The sequence below is a fragment of the Cetorhinus maximus genome, chromosome 1 (genome assembly GCF_964194155.1).
Source record: "Cetorhinus maximus chromosome 1, sCetMax3.hap1.1, whole genome shotgun sequence".
Classification (NCBI taxonomy): Eukaryota; Metazoa; Chordata; class Chondrichthyes; order Lamniformes; family Cetorhinidae; genus Cetorhinus; species Cetorhinus maximus.
The window spans coordinates 62297279-62311956 of NC_135879.1; the positions used below are offsets into that span (position 1 = coordinate 62297279).

The 14678-nt window shown below is 39.2% G+C and overlaps 2 protein-coding genes across 2 annotated transcripts in view; one reads left to right on the forward strand and one right to left on the reverse strand.

The window, feature by feature from the left end:
* Positions 1-14678, reverse strand: part of lrba (LPS-responsive vesicle trafficking, beach and anchor containing) — a 913498-nt gene that overhangs the window by 354745 nt on the left and 544075 nt on the right. Inside the window, exons 38-39 of the mRNA XM_078541260.1 lie at positions 9913-10059; positions 6430-6566 (exon numbers count right to left, since the gene is read on the reverse strand). Coding sequence (XP_078397386.1) covers positions 6430-6566; positions 9913-10059 — 284 coding nt within the window. The remainder of the gene's footprint in view (positions 1-6429; positions 6567-9912; positions 10060-14678) is intronic.
* On the forward strand, positions 719-2501 carry mab21l2 (mab-21-like 2). The gene has a single exon (XM_078541263.1). The coding sequence runs from the start codon at positions 1114-1116 to the stop codon at positions 2191-2193; it is 1080 nt and encodes a 359-aa protein (XP_078397389.1). The 5' UTR covers positions 719-1113; the 3' UTR covers positions 2194-2501.

A 14678-nucleotide genomic window follows, 5' to 3' on the forward strand; every position in this document is an offset into this window, starting at 1 on the left:
TCTCCGTCTCCCTCCCTCCCCCTTTCTTTCCCCACCCCCTCCCTCTCCTCCCCTCCCCGTCTCCCTCTCTCTCCTCCTCCCTTTTCTCTCCGTCCTCCCCCTTTCTTTCCCCACCTCCCTCCCTCTCCCCCTTTCTTTCCCCACCCCCTCGCTCTCCCCCTTTCTTTCCCCACCCCCTCCCTCTCCCCCTTTCTTTCCCCACCCCCTCCCTCTCCCCCCATCTCCCCCTTTCTTTCCCCACCCCCTCCCTCTCCCCCCATCTCCCCCTTTCTTTCCCCACCCCCTCCCTCTCCCCCCGTCTCCCCTTTCTTTCCCCACCTCCCTCCCTCTCCCCCTTTCTTTCCCCACCCCCTCCCTCTCCCCCTTTCTTTCCCCACCCCCTCCCTCTCCCCCCTCCCCCTTTCTTTCCCCACCCCCTCCCTCTTTCTTTCCCCACCCCCAGTCTCAGTCACCCTCCTCCCCCCCTCTCCTCTCCTCCCCCCTCCCTCTCTTCCCCCCCCCCCTCTCTTTCCCCCCCCCCCCCCCAGTCTCAGTCGTCCTCCCTGGCTCACCCCGCACCATAACTGCTGCCCTTTTTAAAGCATCCGATCCAATCTCCGCCCCCTTCGCACCCATTGGTCCGACATTGACAGCTCTGCCTCGATTGGTCGATAGCAGCAACACGTGCGGCCCTGGTTCGGCCTCCCGACGTTCAGAGCGCATGTGCAGCTCAGCGGGGACCATTCATAAACTAAACTCTTACACACTTCCTGAGTGTGGGGGAAAGTGGCCACAGGAATAAAAACAGTCCAAATCAGGAATCGGGGCAGAGAGAGAGAGAAATGAAAGATAACGGCCACATTTCGTCACTCACACATACCGCTTCAAAACAACGACAATCGTCACTGCTAAAACCAATTCCTTTTTGAAGAAACAAGTTGTTGATTTGGTGGACTTAGTTGACATTTGTATTTTGTCTTGCTGACTGCTCTCTACCCTCTATCCCGCTGTATTTCATGCACTTGTTTCAGTTTAGCACCAGATAAAAAGTGGGTGCCCACGGAACATCAGTAAGCATTGGATTCCTCAACCTATTGCGAGACTCCGGTGTACAGCCCGGACCTGAGTCCCAACATGATCGCGGCTCAAGCCAAGCTGGTCTACCAGCTGAACAAGTACTACAACGAGCGATGCCAGGCTAGGAAAGCTGCGATTGCTAAGACCATTCGAGAGGTGTGCAAGGTGGTCTCCGATGTCCTTAAAGAGGTAGAAGTCCAAGAACCTCGCTTCATCAGCTCTCTTAGCGAGATCGAAACGCGCTTCGAAGGATTGGAGGTGATCGCTCCAACAGAATTTGAGGTGGTCCTCTACCTGAACCAAATGGGTGTCTTCAACTTCGTGGACGATGGCTCACTGCCTGGTTGCGCTGTGCTCAAACTTAGCGACGGGCGCAAGAGGAGCATGTCCCTTTGGGTCGAGTTTATTACAGCTTCGGGCTACCTGTCAGCTAGGAAGATCCGTTCCCGATTTCAGACCCTGGTGGCACAGGCCGTGGACAAATGCAGTTATCGAGATGTGGTGAAGATGGTTGCGGACACAAGCGAGGTAAAGCTAAGGATCAGGGAGCGTTACGTAGTGCAGATCACGCCAGCTTTCAAATGCACGGGCATCTGGCCCAGGAGTGCGGCTCAGTGGCCCATGCCACACATTCCCTGGCCCGGGCCGAACCGGGTGGCCGAAGTCAAAGCTGAAGGCTTTAATCTCCTGTCCAAAGAGTGCTACTCCCTGACAGGCAAGCAGAGCTCGGCAGAGAGCGACGCTTGGGTTTTACAGTTCGGAGAAGCCGAGAACAGGCTACTGATGGGGGGCTGCAGGAAAAAGTGCCTATCCGTTTTAAAGACTTTACGCGATCGGCACCTCGAGTTGCCAGGGCAGCCCCTCAATAACTATCATATGAAGACGCTACTACTCTACGAATGCGAGAAACATCCCAGAGAAACCGACTGGGACGAGTCATGCCTCGGCGACCGCCTCAACGGCATTCTGCTGCAGCTCATCTCGTGTCTGCAGTGTCGGAGGTGTCCTCATTACTTTCTTCCAAACCTAGATCTTTTCCAAGGAAAGCCTCACTCCGCCCTGGAAAGTGCGGCGAAACAGACATGGCGATTGGCGAGAGAAATTCTCACCAACGCAAAAAGTCTCGATAAGCTATAGTAGAACTTACATTTCCAGCAAACTTATTCAACAATTAATGCAAGGCACACCAATTTGAACTCGGTAACTGATTAAAACAAAAAGACTTTAAAAGAAGCAAACGGACTAGACATGAAACAGATTCAAGGTACATTTTAAACTAAATGTGAGTTTTGTTTAGATGTTGTCAGCCTGTGAGGAACCTTTATTTAAGTATGCAGTCTTTTAAAGGCTAAGAAAACTTCTGTTGTAAAATGTATTTTGCGTGCCAACTTCAGACTTTGTGCCCCTAAAAGAAACGTGTAATGGTAATAAAATTATTTACCTTACCTGCATTTTTGTCCGTTAATTTACAACTGAACACTCGTTTGGCTCCGTTGTTAATATACTATTGCGCGTTTGACATGGTTGTTCTGGTTACATTTTCCCACAATCGTAAAGAATTTGCCAGCATTTTTATATTAGGGTAAAAAATGCAATATAAAATGGCCTCGGTCAATCTGAAGCTGCAATAATTTAGCGAATGCAGCTCGATTTCCTTCATCACTTTCAATATTTATAATTAAATATTAAATTCAATGTCATTTACGTTACACACTATAATTAAAACGATTAAAAAAACGTTTTTCCTTTAAATGTTTTTATATGTTAGGGATTATTCCAGAGATCTCACGCTATTAATGAGAGTGAAAAATAAACTTCGCGCGGCATTAAGCCGCTGAGAAATAATTGCGAGACATTACTGCAGAAAAACTTGCAAAAGGCAAATATCTTAAAACAAGCGCCATGAGTTAATTCCCCGTTGTCTAGCAAGTTTTGACGGAGAAAGTAAAATGTAAAAGCAAAGGCTTAGAACGGGAAGTAGTTGGTCAGGTCACAACCGTACAATATACACTAAATTTAGGATAAAGACGGCACCTCGAACGAGAGAAGAAAGACACCCAAAGGCGCAACAGCCATTTGATGCCATTGAAAAGGCTGCATCGCCATAGTTTAGAAATGCCAGAGAAACTTCAATCTAAGGAAAAACAAAAGCCGCTCTAATAATGGCGCTGCTGAACAACTACAGTCTTCAAGGCCGAATCTTTACATTTAGGCCGCATTCAGTCAACTACTTGGATCATATATTGACTTAATACAAAGTAATTCCAAATGAAAACTAATTATAAGATCCACGAATATTGCAGCGTGGTGAATTAATTGATATGACAGAGAAACTTTAAGGGCGGTGAAATCATTTTAATGTTGAGTTCCGCAGTATTGTCCACAGGTGTGTATTTATTTTACAAGGCTAACATTTTGTCTCAAACCAGATGAATTAGGGAAACGTTGGTGCAGTATATTACTCGGTTGAAATTACAAATAACCATATTACAAACCGTAAATGACAGTCCGATTATAGCCACTAAAGATGCAAATATTAAGCACAATTTTGTAAACAGTGATTATGGTAGTTGTGGGGGGCTTCCATTTTAAAAACGAACTGGCTGGACCTTTTACTAATTGAAAGTCTTAGTGATCGCAATTTATAATTGAAATGACGGCTTAGATGGCCGTTTTAATATTGCCGTACGGTCTTACATTTATTCAGTAACGTCCTGCAAGACGAGTTTCACGAGACATTTTTACATTTAAACAATGTAAATTCCCCAAAATAAAAGTAATATTTTTTAAATGTTAGCACGGGGACGTAAGGTGAATAAATAGACAGTTCTTAGATTTTTACTGAATTATAACAAAATCTTCACTTGCATCGAAAGATCGAGTAAACCATCCAAATCAGAAATATCCTTTCGTCTAATTTACTGTACGGGTTGTCAAAAATTACGTTGCCGTTTTTTAGACTTTCAAATAACCGAACAACAATTATTTACTTAGAACAAATCGGGCATTCAACAGGCTTCAGAACTTGTCTCATCTCAGTTCTGCAGCTACTGTCGGTAATTAAAACACCAAACTGCTGTAAGTGTGAAGCCTGAGGTTATCAGCAAATCTTATCAGCGACTCAGATCTGGTAAGAGCTTGTCAGTCTGTTTTGGTTTCGGGTGTTAAGGGCAAACAACAGCCTTTTTAAGAAAAGAATGCCCAAAACTAAATCACGATTGGGAGGAGAGGGAAACCATGCTTTAAAAATGAGCTTCGAGTGGTCAGAATTGAATATCACAATTTGATTCTTGCATTGCTAATCCGTACATTTATCCTTTTAAGTATACTACAGACACAAATTAAGGCATTTTGATGACTATAAAGCAGGGCTACTATTTTATTAAGTATTCTAGTGGAGTGGGAAGGGCGTTGTCGTCTTAATTTTAGAAACTGGTTATATGCATGATTGAAGCGTGGCCTGCGTTGTTATGTAAATTTCATCTGAAATCCAATTTAGGTATAGGCCCAGAAGAGTTAAAAATATAGCAAATCACAACTAATCTTTGGAGCTGAGGTGCTAGCTTTTTTCTTTTGACGATGTGAAGATTCAATTCCAAAATCAAGTTATCCGAAAGTGTTAAAAAATATATGTACAGCAATACTTTGAATACATGTTCGCAAGATGATTGGACGCGCATTCGGTATTATGGCTTTACAAGTTGTACAAATCTCGATTCCCCCTCAAATCCGAAACCAGACAAATGTTAAGTATCAATGATAATGGTTTACTATGAGTTATGAATTAGATTCTTAAAACACATCTGCTTTTATATATATTCAATATATTTTTAAAGGAGTAATAAGGAAAACCTGGCGGTAAGTCTTAGTCTACTATAACAGCTAACACTGAATCTCAACGTGCCTTGTTAAGTACAGAAATGTGCAAATCCTGCAGCATCCAGTCCAAAGGCAGCAACACACTGCGACTTATTTTAACTTAAATTTAGCAGTGTTTCAGACTGGTACTATATGCAATCCATATTAATGATGTTTAAAAGCAAACGTTACTATTTCATTTTAAACACTTTTAGAATGAGTTTGAGCATTAACAAAATGCTTTTTCGACTTGCTTGTATTTTGACAGAGGCCCTGTTATACCCGTTATCCCATGAGCTTGTGTAATAAATATAAACGTTGTGACATAAATGTATTTTTAAAGACTAAACGACATAAGGTATACCTTTCAAATCTAAATACATCATTAAAAAGTCATACGTTTATACCCCCAACCCTAAGCTTGAGACTAAACACTCTCAGCAATACCAGAGATATCCAAACACAAAATCCATAATGTTTCCATAAATATTTCTGAAAGCGAAATGCAGGCCTAAACACCACAGCTACTCAAAACGATCCGACTGCACAATTCTGGTGGACATCGCGGAAATGGCAGCTGGGCACTACTGAAAAAAAATCCAACTTTTTGAGCGATTTTAGATACCAAGCAATGTTTTGCAACTTCACAAACCATTATTCATACTCTTGACGTGTCTTACAATGGGACATTGATATACAAATAAGATCTCTACAATGAAATTAAGTTTTAAAATCAGTGTCGACTCATTCGAAACGTAATTAATTATGGGCTTCATTCTTGCTGGTGTCAGTGTTTCCAAAATGTAACTGTAAACCAAATAACAGGAACAACTTTAAGTTAGGAAGATTATAATCATTGTGGCTGAGCACAAAAAAGCGTAGCCATAAAGCACGCTGGATCTTTGTGCTTGATGAGCCGATACAAGCCGCGAGGAACCTCTGTCATTAGGATGACTGAAAGAGGCAAAATCTGCTAATTATAGATATGATTAGTAAGGTATTAGCATTTCAAATTTATTTGCATCTGGGGATAGGAAATACATTTTAGATTCATAATGAATACCATTGCTCTTAAGTCAGGTATCTATAGGCATAAGATCGGTCAGAAGGCATCATTTTCAAAATAAAATGTTGTATTGACATACTGCATTGCAGCAGACCAATGAAAACAATTTATGGTCTGAAACATTCCATAATAAGCAAAAGTGATTATTTCAACTTTAAAAGCAGTATCGTTAACAGATGGAACTGAATTCTATATCACATAGCAGACTCGGTATTAAATATATACAATAAAATATCTGCTGCAATTATAGTAGTGTTTTTTTTTTAGCAACATCTGTAGGGTAGCTAAGTCATTGTCATTTTGCTACTTTCTGATGAATGCAAGAGGTCCTACCCGCTCATGTACATGAGGCAACATTATGCGCATCAGCAGCTGCTCTGGGGTTAAAATTTCGTGTATTTAAGGGCTGTCATTTAAACAAAGTCCCAGATGTGTCAGCGCCGTCTTACCTTGGGGTCTAGTTTTTTATAGCTGGGATCATCGTCGTCCACCTCAAAGTAGAGCTCGGAAGAAGTGATTGACAGCGTTCCCTTAGCAACGACAGCCGGAGCGATGAGCTGGACAGCAGTGGTGAAATTCACAGGTCCTGGAAAGAAGTGAATAGGATGGCTTACTAACAACTGTTAGCTTTATTTAGACCAGCAAGTAATAGCTTAATCAAAAATATAATTTTGCAAGCAAAAGAAAGGCAATAAGAATAATACCTGCAAACAAATCTGAATATTAAAGAAATCACATTGCACCTTGTGTAAACATTACACTAGTGATGTATTAAGAATTCAAACGTTTGGGTTTAGCGCAGCTAGGCCTGTACATGGGAGATCTGCAAAGGAATTTGCCGCAATTATAATCATAAAGTTTATACGTTTTGATTTAGCAACTCGTAGGATGACCTGTTAAAATGTAGCTATTTTCTTTACCAATACTTAATAGTCATATTTTAATCATAGTTTAAATTGTATGTTTTGCTTAAGGGGTTTCGAAATGGTCAATACATTAGTTTGGAACAACGACTGCTGAAAAAAGTCGCATTTAACCCCCTACCCCGCCCCCTCTATTTGCGCGCAGCTTTTATGGGAATTGTCGTTGCTTTGAGATGCTGGGAATCCACATTTCACAGCTGCCCAGTTGGTGTACAGCTGAATGCACTTCACTGTAATAATTACTAAGTACAAAGGGATTTATAGAAGGATTATTTCGAAACAAAAGCATTGAAGCATTAAATATAAACATACAATACTGATAGGTGTTTTATTTGATGCGCTCCATAGGACAACTATGAAAGCTACGTAAAGGGAAAGGGTGAAGGGAAACATTTAAAAAAATAATGTAGACAGCATGTTTAACCCATTACGTCATAAAATATTTCATATTGGAACAACCTAGAGACTGAAATACGGTAGCTACTACTTTTTGTTCTACATTTAATTGTAATATTTGATTTAGAAAATGTATACACTATGCCTGACCATGGTAATCAATTCCGAGAAATTTAAAAATGACAATAGAGTCATCGCAACAACACATTCATTACTAAAAGAAAAAGCGCCCCTGGGCCGTATCTCAAACTGCGGCCTGTGCAGATTTCAGAAGCACTAAATTTCACTTTTACACTGATGGCTTTATCTTAAAAATATATACGACATAAGATCAGGTTCACTCGGCGAACTGGTGGAGGTAATCATTCTGTGAGTAATTGCCAAAAAATTTCCAAATTAATTGTCATTTTCATTGATTGCTTAGACCCGAGTAGTCTTTAATCTCTCATCAATCTTAATGTATGCCATCTCGACAATAGCGGGCGATTCTCATGTGAGATTAGAGCAGGATTTGTCCTCTATTCCCAGTCTACAATATACTGTGTTTGCAGATGGTCAGCAGATAGATACAAAACCGCCTTGATTTCCCCAAGCTCTTTCAAAAATGGATGGAATCACCATCTCGTGTTCTCTGCCGTCTCGCCGTGCCCTTAATGCATTAACATGTAATACAGGAGAGAAATAACATTTTTCAATCACGGTGAGACATTCAATTACAATGAGAACACAGCAGCCATCTGCAATGATCTGGCATTGCATACAGCCCATGGGCTCCTATAGGAGACCCCTGATAACTTCCAGTTAATTCACACTGCAGACTTTATTAGAAAGGATTACTGCTTAATCCTATTCCCAATGTCAAGATTTTATAATTAAACCCTGCTCTCACCCCTTTCCACTGTCTACTGCGGATATCTGCGCTGTGCTGGGAAAGTGGCTACATCGCAAAACAATTTCACACTTGTTACTTTAGTGGCAAGTTGAAAACATTTAAGCATCAGATGGTGTTATTTACCTATACGCATATAGATTAAACAATTTAAAATGAACACTTCCAAAATGTAGCGCAATACAATGCATTTTAAATTAACGCGGCTGTCTCCAATGCCGTGTGGTAATACAAAAGGTTCCAAATATTAAATGTATAATTTCAAAATGTGTTAAGCATACATGATGCAGGCATAAGACGTCGTTGGGCTTTATTTGCTTGAATTATGTTTATTAAATTCGGTTTCGAACACTTGATGATTGGTCAAAATACAACATAATTGTTAATCTCTGTTACCGCTCTGGGAATATTTCCCTCTGCACTCCAAGCAAGATCCCTCCACTTGCCTTCGGGCCAGCAGCACCCTCCACCACCCCTCCCCGGCCGGCCAACCAAAAGAAACATGGCTACAGTCTTGTTTCTGCCCCCTCGCCGTGCGGTGACCCTGAGGGAAAGCACACTTCATATTTCTTGCATCCAGCCGTGGCGATTGCCCCGTTTCCTCTCCAAAGCCAGCAGTTACCCTCATCATTTCCCAGCGTCGTACATCCGTGCTCCGTCCCCACCCCCATGGCCAAAGGTAGCAGCAATGCCACCTGTCCTGAAATTCAGTCAGGGAGATGCTTTCGTAGTTCTCTACAGGGCATCCGAAAGAATGTGACATCACTACGAATAGGATCAGATCATTTTGATTTTTTTCAGATCTTCGACCAAACTCCCATCTGCCCAGAGCTATTCCTGGAGCTTTCTACCAGGAGGGATTGCATTTGAACTCTTTCCCATGCGACCTGAAACCTATTTATTTATTTATTTAGTAGAGCCATTATTCCTCCTGTTTAGCACGTAGCTAAGATCATAGTTCCCAGATAGTTGATGAAGATAAGGAATGAGGAAATATAACAGATACCAGGTACAAAGTGAAATCCCAAAGTTGAAGCAATTTGTTTTGATGTTTAAACAATAAGGGCACATGCCATGCGGCCACTTACGTGTGTCACATCTGAATATTGTGGAGAATAAACTGTAAACTCATTTTGTGCAATAGCTAAATATTGAGGAAGAAATGGAACTTGTTTATATTCACACGTTTAGACTTGATGACTTTTCACTGAGTATGTTAAATCAAATTTGACTAAAGTTAATCGTATTTTACGACGATTGAGCGTCTATTCGAACGGAATCAGGTAACTATTATGTGGTTGGATTTGTAATCAGCAACAGGGACTGGTTCGCCCTCCGTTTGCATTTTCCCATCAGAGAGCTGTTTTTTTAGGATTGGGAGTCGGGTCTGAAATAAACCCGTTACTATCAGTCACTGTCGTTCTGGGCACTTAAAAAAAAAATCTCGCCAGTCATGTCATTTCATTGCAAACTTTTCAAGGTGAGCAGAAATGAAGTGCAAGGAGACAAATCAGGCACACGGGGAAATGTGGAAAGTCAAATGCTAATGGAATGTTAGAGCTCCTGATACAACTGCGAAGGAAAATGATATTTTTATTGGCTTCATTAGGATCAGGACAATTCATCACTGTCCTAGCAACAGTCCCCGGACTGAGCTTGTGAAATTACACAAGAAGCTTTAGTTATAACGTTAAGCTGGTGTAAAGAAAGATAAATTATTTTACCCGCCATGTTATCAATCTCCTTCTCTTCCAGTGAAGTGAGCGTGTCGTCGTCTCCCTCCAGCAGAATCTCGCTCTCGGAGTTCCGGTTGCCTACAGCTTGGGTTCGAATGGACTGCCTGCCTTTAACCAGCACATCTTCTTCAGAACCTGCCAACACACACCACCCAAGCCCGTGAGAAACTAAGGAAGTCGGGTCCAAACAGGATCGCAGTGAAAGATCTAATAACCACAAAAATATCGTTTACAGGGGATTAGTTCAACATTTCATTCAAATAAAACGAGACACTCGTTTATAATCTCTACTTCAAAAATAGTTGCAGTTTTATGAGAAGTTCCACTGCTGGTACTAGAAGCTGCAATGCCTTTTCAACTGATTTTGTTTCAAGGAGATGTATATTAAGAGCGTTGCTCACGTTTGAATTTGATCATTTTATCTTCATTTTAATAACTGGTATTTTTTTATGGATTTATAACGCGTCGGACATTCAAATCGAACGGTGTTCACCAGATAACTCCGTACAGAGAACTGGGTCACCGCTGTGCCATTTCAATTTATACTATATCACAACAAATCTTCATTTCACACTTATGGAGTAACGTTATACAATTCATGCAACGTCAATGGCATTTAACAAAATACAACTAAAACACCGAACAGAAAGGCAGACTGGCAAAAATATCAGGACAAAATAAAGCAAATAACTATCATTCATGATAGTTATCATTCATATGCGACAGAAAAGTAAAACTATTTTATCTTTTTAAAAAGGAATCTCGTTTCGAAACTTCAACATTTTACTCCATGTATTATTAAATACGTAAGACCCTAAAGTTAACATATTGTAAACCACAGTCTCCTTAGCCGCCCTCCGCTACAGGTTTCATGTGAGAACAAACTGTTATCAACCGATGAAGTACTCGTTTCACAGCTATCTAAAACTTAGTACATTTTCACTGATTCTGACTGTTAAGTTCGAGGGGTCCTCCAATTGTAATTATTAAAACAACACATTTACAAGTACTTCAAAAAAATAACGCCAGGGAGATTTAGGGTAGAAACTCAGCTCAAAATTTACCGCGCAGAGATGTTTCGAACTCTTGCTCTATTCGGCAAAATGATTAAATTAGGAAAGACAACCTCCGACTAAACTCAGTTCGCACTGATTTTAGAAACAAGGGTACAATTCAGAATGACAAAACAAATAATATACGGCAGCTGCCTTTTTGCCTATCTTTATTAATACGCAATAACTTTCATGAAATGCAAGAAAACGCCAATGGGATAAGTAATTTAATTTTGCACAATAGCCCATCACAGAACGTATAAAAAGTTGTCCACAACGATTATAATGACAAATGTTTTTGTCTGTGGTACAGAAATAAAACATTAAACTTTACATTAAATACTAAAATAGACCAGGTTTATATATTAAATCGGGGGATGAAACAATTTTGTACATAAATCACGTTCACCTGGAGATTCTCACAGACAAACACGGTTTAAATTCAGTACATTTTAGTTTTACGACATTTTGTTTTGAAATTACTGGCGTTTCAAAAAAGCGTTTCGATTGGATCACAACCAATGCCATAAACGAAAATTAAAACGCGCACCTTAAAACATAACATTTTCATTTATCTTAGTATTACTGAAATTGTAAATAAAGTTAAATATGATGCCGCAAAACAAGTTCCAAACTAGCTGAAACAGCTTGGCAGGGACAGCTCAGAAACTGTTCCAGAACTTCCATTCCCCATTGTTACAATCGATTTGAATGCTTAATTGCAATATTTAAAAACATTATTAAGGCCTATTAAATGACTGATACTTGCATTAAACGGGAGGTTAAACAATTTAATTAAAAAGTTCACATTTTCATAAATAGAGTTGTTACCAAGAACATGGTAATTTGATTCCTTAGTAAAGTTGCTGCACCCAAATCGTTTGCAATTGAACCCACCACAGTGTTCTGGAGGGTGGGTACCAAATCCTACAAAACTGGATCACATTTTTCTATTTTACCTCCTGCCATTAAGACTCATTAGAACACCACTTCACAATGCTAAAATTCCCAAGAGACTGATTTTCAGGAAAGAAAGAGAAGGAATATCAAAACACTCCAGCCCTCAAAACTTTTGACAGTTCAAAACCTAAAAACACATCCCCCAAGTTTCCTAACTGTTGTTAATGCTAATTTTCCCACATTTACTATGTGGATTTTATTTTGGAAAAACAGGTTTTCCTACCATTTCACCTTTTAACATGTTAGCGTTTCTACAAGATAACATATTGGCAGATACTCAAATATCACCACATTATCAGCCTTCTTGTAAGCAGTATCTTACATATTGCCCCTCTTCAGCAAATTAAACAAAACACAACCACAATAATTCCCTAACTTTTTGCTCTCCATTATTAGCTTATTTGTACAGATATGCTCCTTAGAGGAATGCAAAGCATCAGTACTGAGTATTACATCTGTCTCTCCATACTATGGACAATGTAGTACATCACTACACCACATCAGTACATCAATACTTAATACATAAGCAAAGCTCATATATATCACATGCTTGTCAATTTTAGGTTGACAGATTTTTTTTAAAATAAGAAAACATAACCATACTCATGTTGATGTTTTAATATTACAATTTAAATGGAGGGCATATGATTTTTACATTCAAAAACATTTCTTCACCTAATCTGTAGCTGATGTGAAGCCGTAAAAGTCGACTAACTTCCTCAGATAATGTCAAACCACCTGTTGAAACTAACTGCCTCCATCTACCTGCCTCCAAAGTAAGTCATACCTCACCAATCCAAAGCACTTCTGCAGATTCTGTGACACAACTTTCTTATTGTGATCTAAATTTAATATACTTGAAACCAAATGATCCAAATCTGTAATATTTCAACTGCTCACATTTGCTAAATTATTTAATTAGTCTACATTGCTGTATTTTTCTTGCTTCCTGCATCCTTGCTTTAATACCTGGGAAAAGCATTTCATTTCTTAGAATTATACAGATAGGGCCTCAAATGTTTCTGAATTACAACAAATATAGAAACATTAATCTCATTTTGGTTCATTCTAGTCTAGCAAAGCTGTGTTTACTTAACCAAAACCATGCTTGCCACAAAAAAAATATGCATTTTCACTGTGATTATCTCAGGAAAACAAAGCAATTCATTCTATTAGCATGCCACAGTAATATAGTCCCTTGTGGCATGCTAAATCAGTCATGTTTCAAATTTGTCCTCCAAATACAATGCTGTTCTTTTTCTGGATTGTTTTACAACATACATGTAAATATCACAATATAATTTGGTTATTTAACAGCTCAAATTATGTCTTAAATTCCACTCAATTGCAATAAGATCATTTTAAAAAATCTATATAAAATAGCAAATTATTGAAGGTCTGAAAAAACAATTAGTAGGGCAAGATCTAAATTGTATTCTGTACTCAAACTAGCTGCTCAGCTTGTGTAAAGACCACCCAATTATCAAGTATTTTTGTAAATTGTTAATTCAAAGGTGAAAAAATTGCTTGCTGTGGGGAGAAAAAAATCCCATACAAATACTTAACATGGCCTTCCTGCAATTAACTTTCCCTTGAGGTTCTTTAGTTAGCAGCAGTCTATACCGCATACATGGCTAGTTACAGCTTATAGACTAGCAATGGACTCAAACTTTTACTATAGTTATTAAAAAGTCCTGACCTGCCAGCGTAAAAGCAAATAAAATCCAACAGGCCTTTATAATAAACATTTTAATAAAAAAAATCTTCAGCATTACATCGATAAAAAAATGAGTCAAGTGACCACAATCAAACTCCAGCAAGCGGTGCAAGCTGCATTAAGGGATCACCTCACATGCTCCTGCTTTGCACCAGCTGCAGTATAACTGTCACCAGTACAAAGTGAAGATTAAAAACAGGTAAAAAAAAGTTCATAAGAAGTCAGCTCTTTATCAACATTATAAAAAACAGCATTTGGAGTACAGCTCCATACATACAAGCTTTACTTGTTTAACCAGAAAAATGCTGAGTTGGCAACATAACTCATTTTGCTATTGCTCAAAGATGATGCTTGTTACCTACATTATAACCACCATAGAACAAAGTCCAAAAGAACAAATCCAGCACTAGGTACTAAATTCCAATGCATACAATTCATTAAAAACAGAAAAAAATAACAGAATAATTAAACGATTTATGTTGTGCTACAAAGGACAAAGTAATCCATGTAGCACATGGATGGCAGCAATAGTTACAACACAAAAGAATCCATGCACTTTCTTTCACCAAAATCCTTTAAATGCTCTTAAAATCAGCCCTGGGAAATGCAATTAAATTGTCAGAATTAACAAATTTGTTTTTAACAAGAGAGTGGCCTGAAGTACAATGGTGGGTCTGATATTGATCAGTAGCACAGGAACATTACTCTTCAGGTATTTACTCTGCCACCTCCACACCAGAGGCCTTACTTCAGTACAAATCAATCCCCAAAAAAGATGTCTCTTTTCAGCAATAAATACATAACTAGCCTCAGCAGAACTACATTGCTTTGGGATATTTTATAGTGAACTGTTCTAAAGTTTTAGACAGGTTTAAACAATTGCACATATACACTGGTCCACAGAGTAAAGTAGATCTCTCTAAAAACTAAGGTTAAAGTGAGAAAGAACACCATAAAGAAAGTGAAAGTTTTGGAGAAACCTTTTTCGTTATTAAACAAGGTAAACAGGATCTTGCTTTAAATGC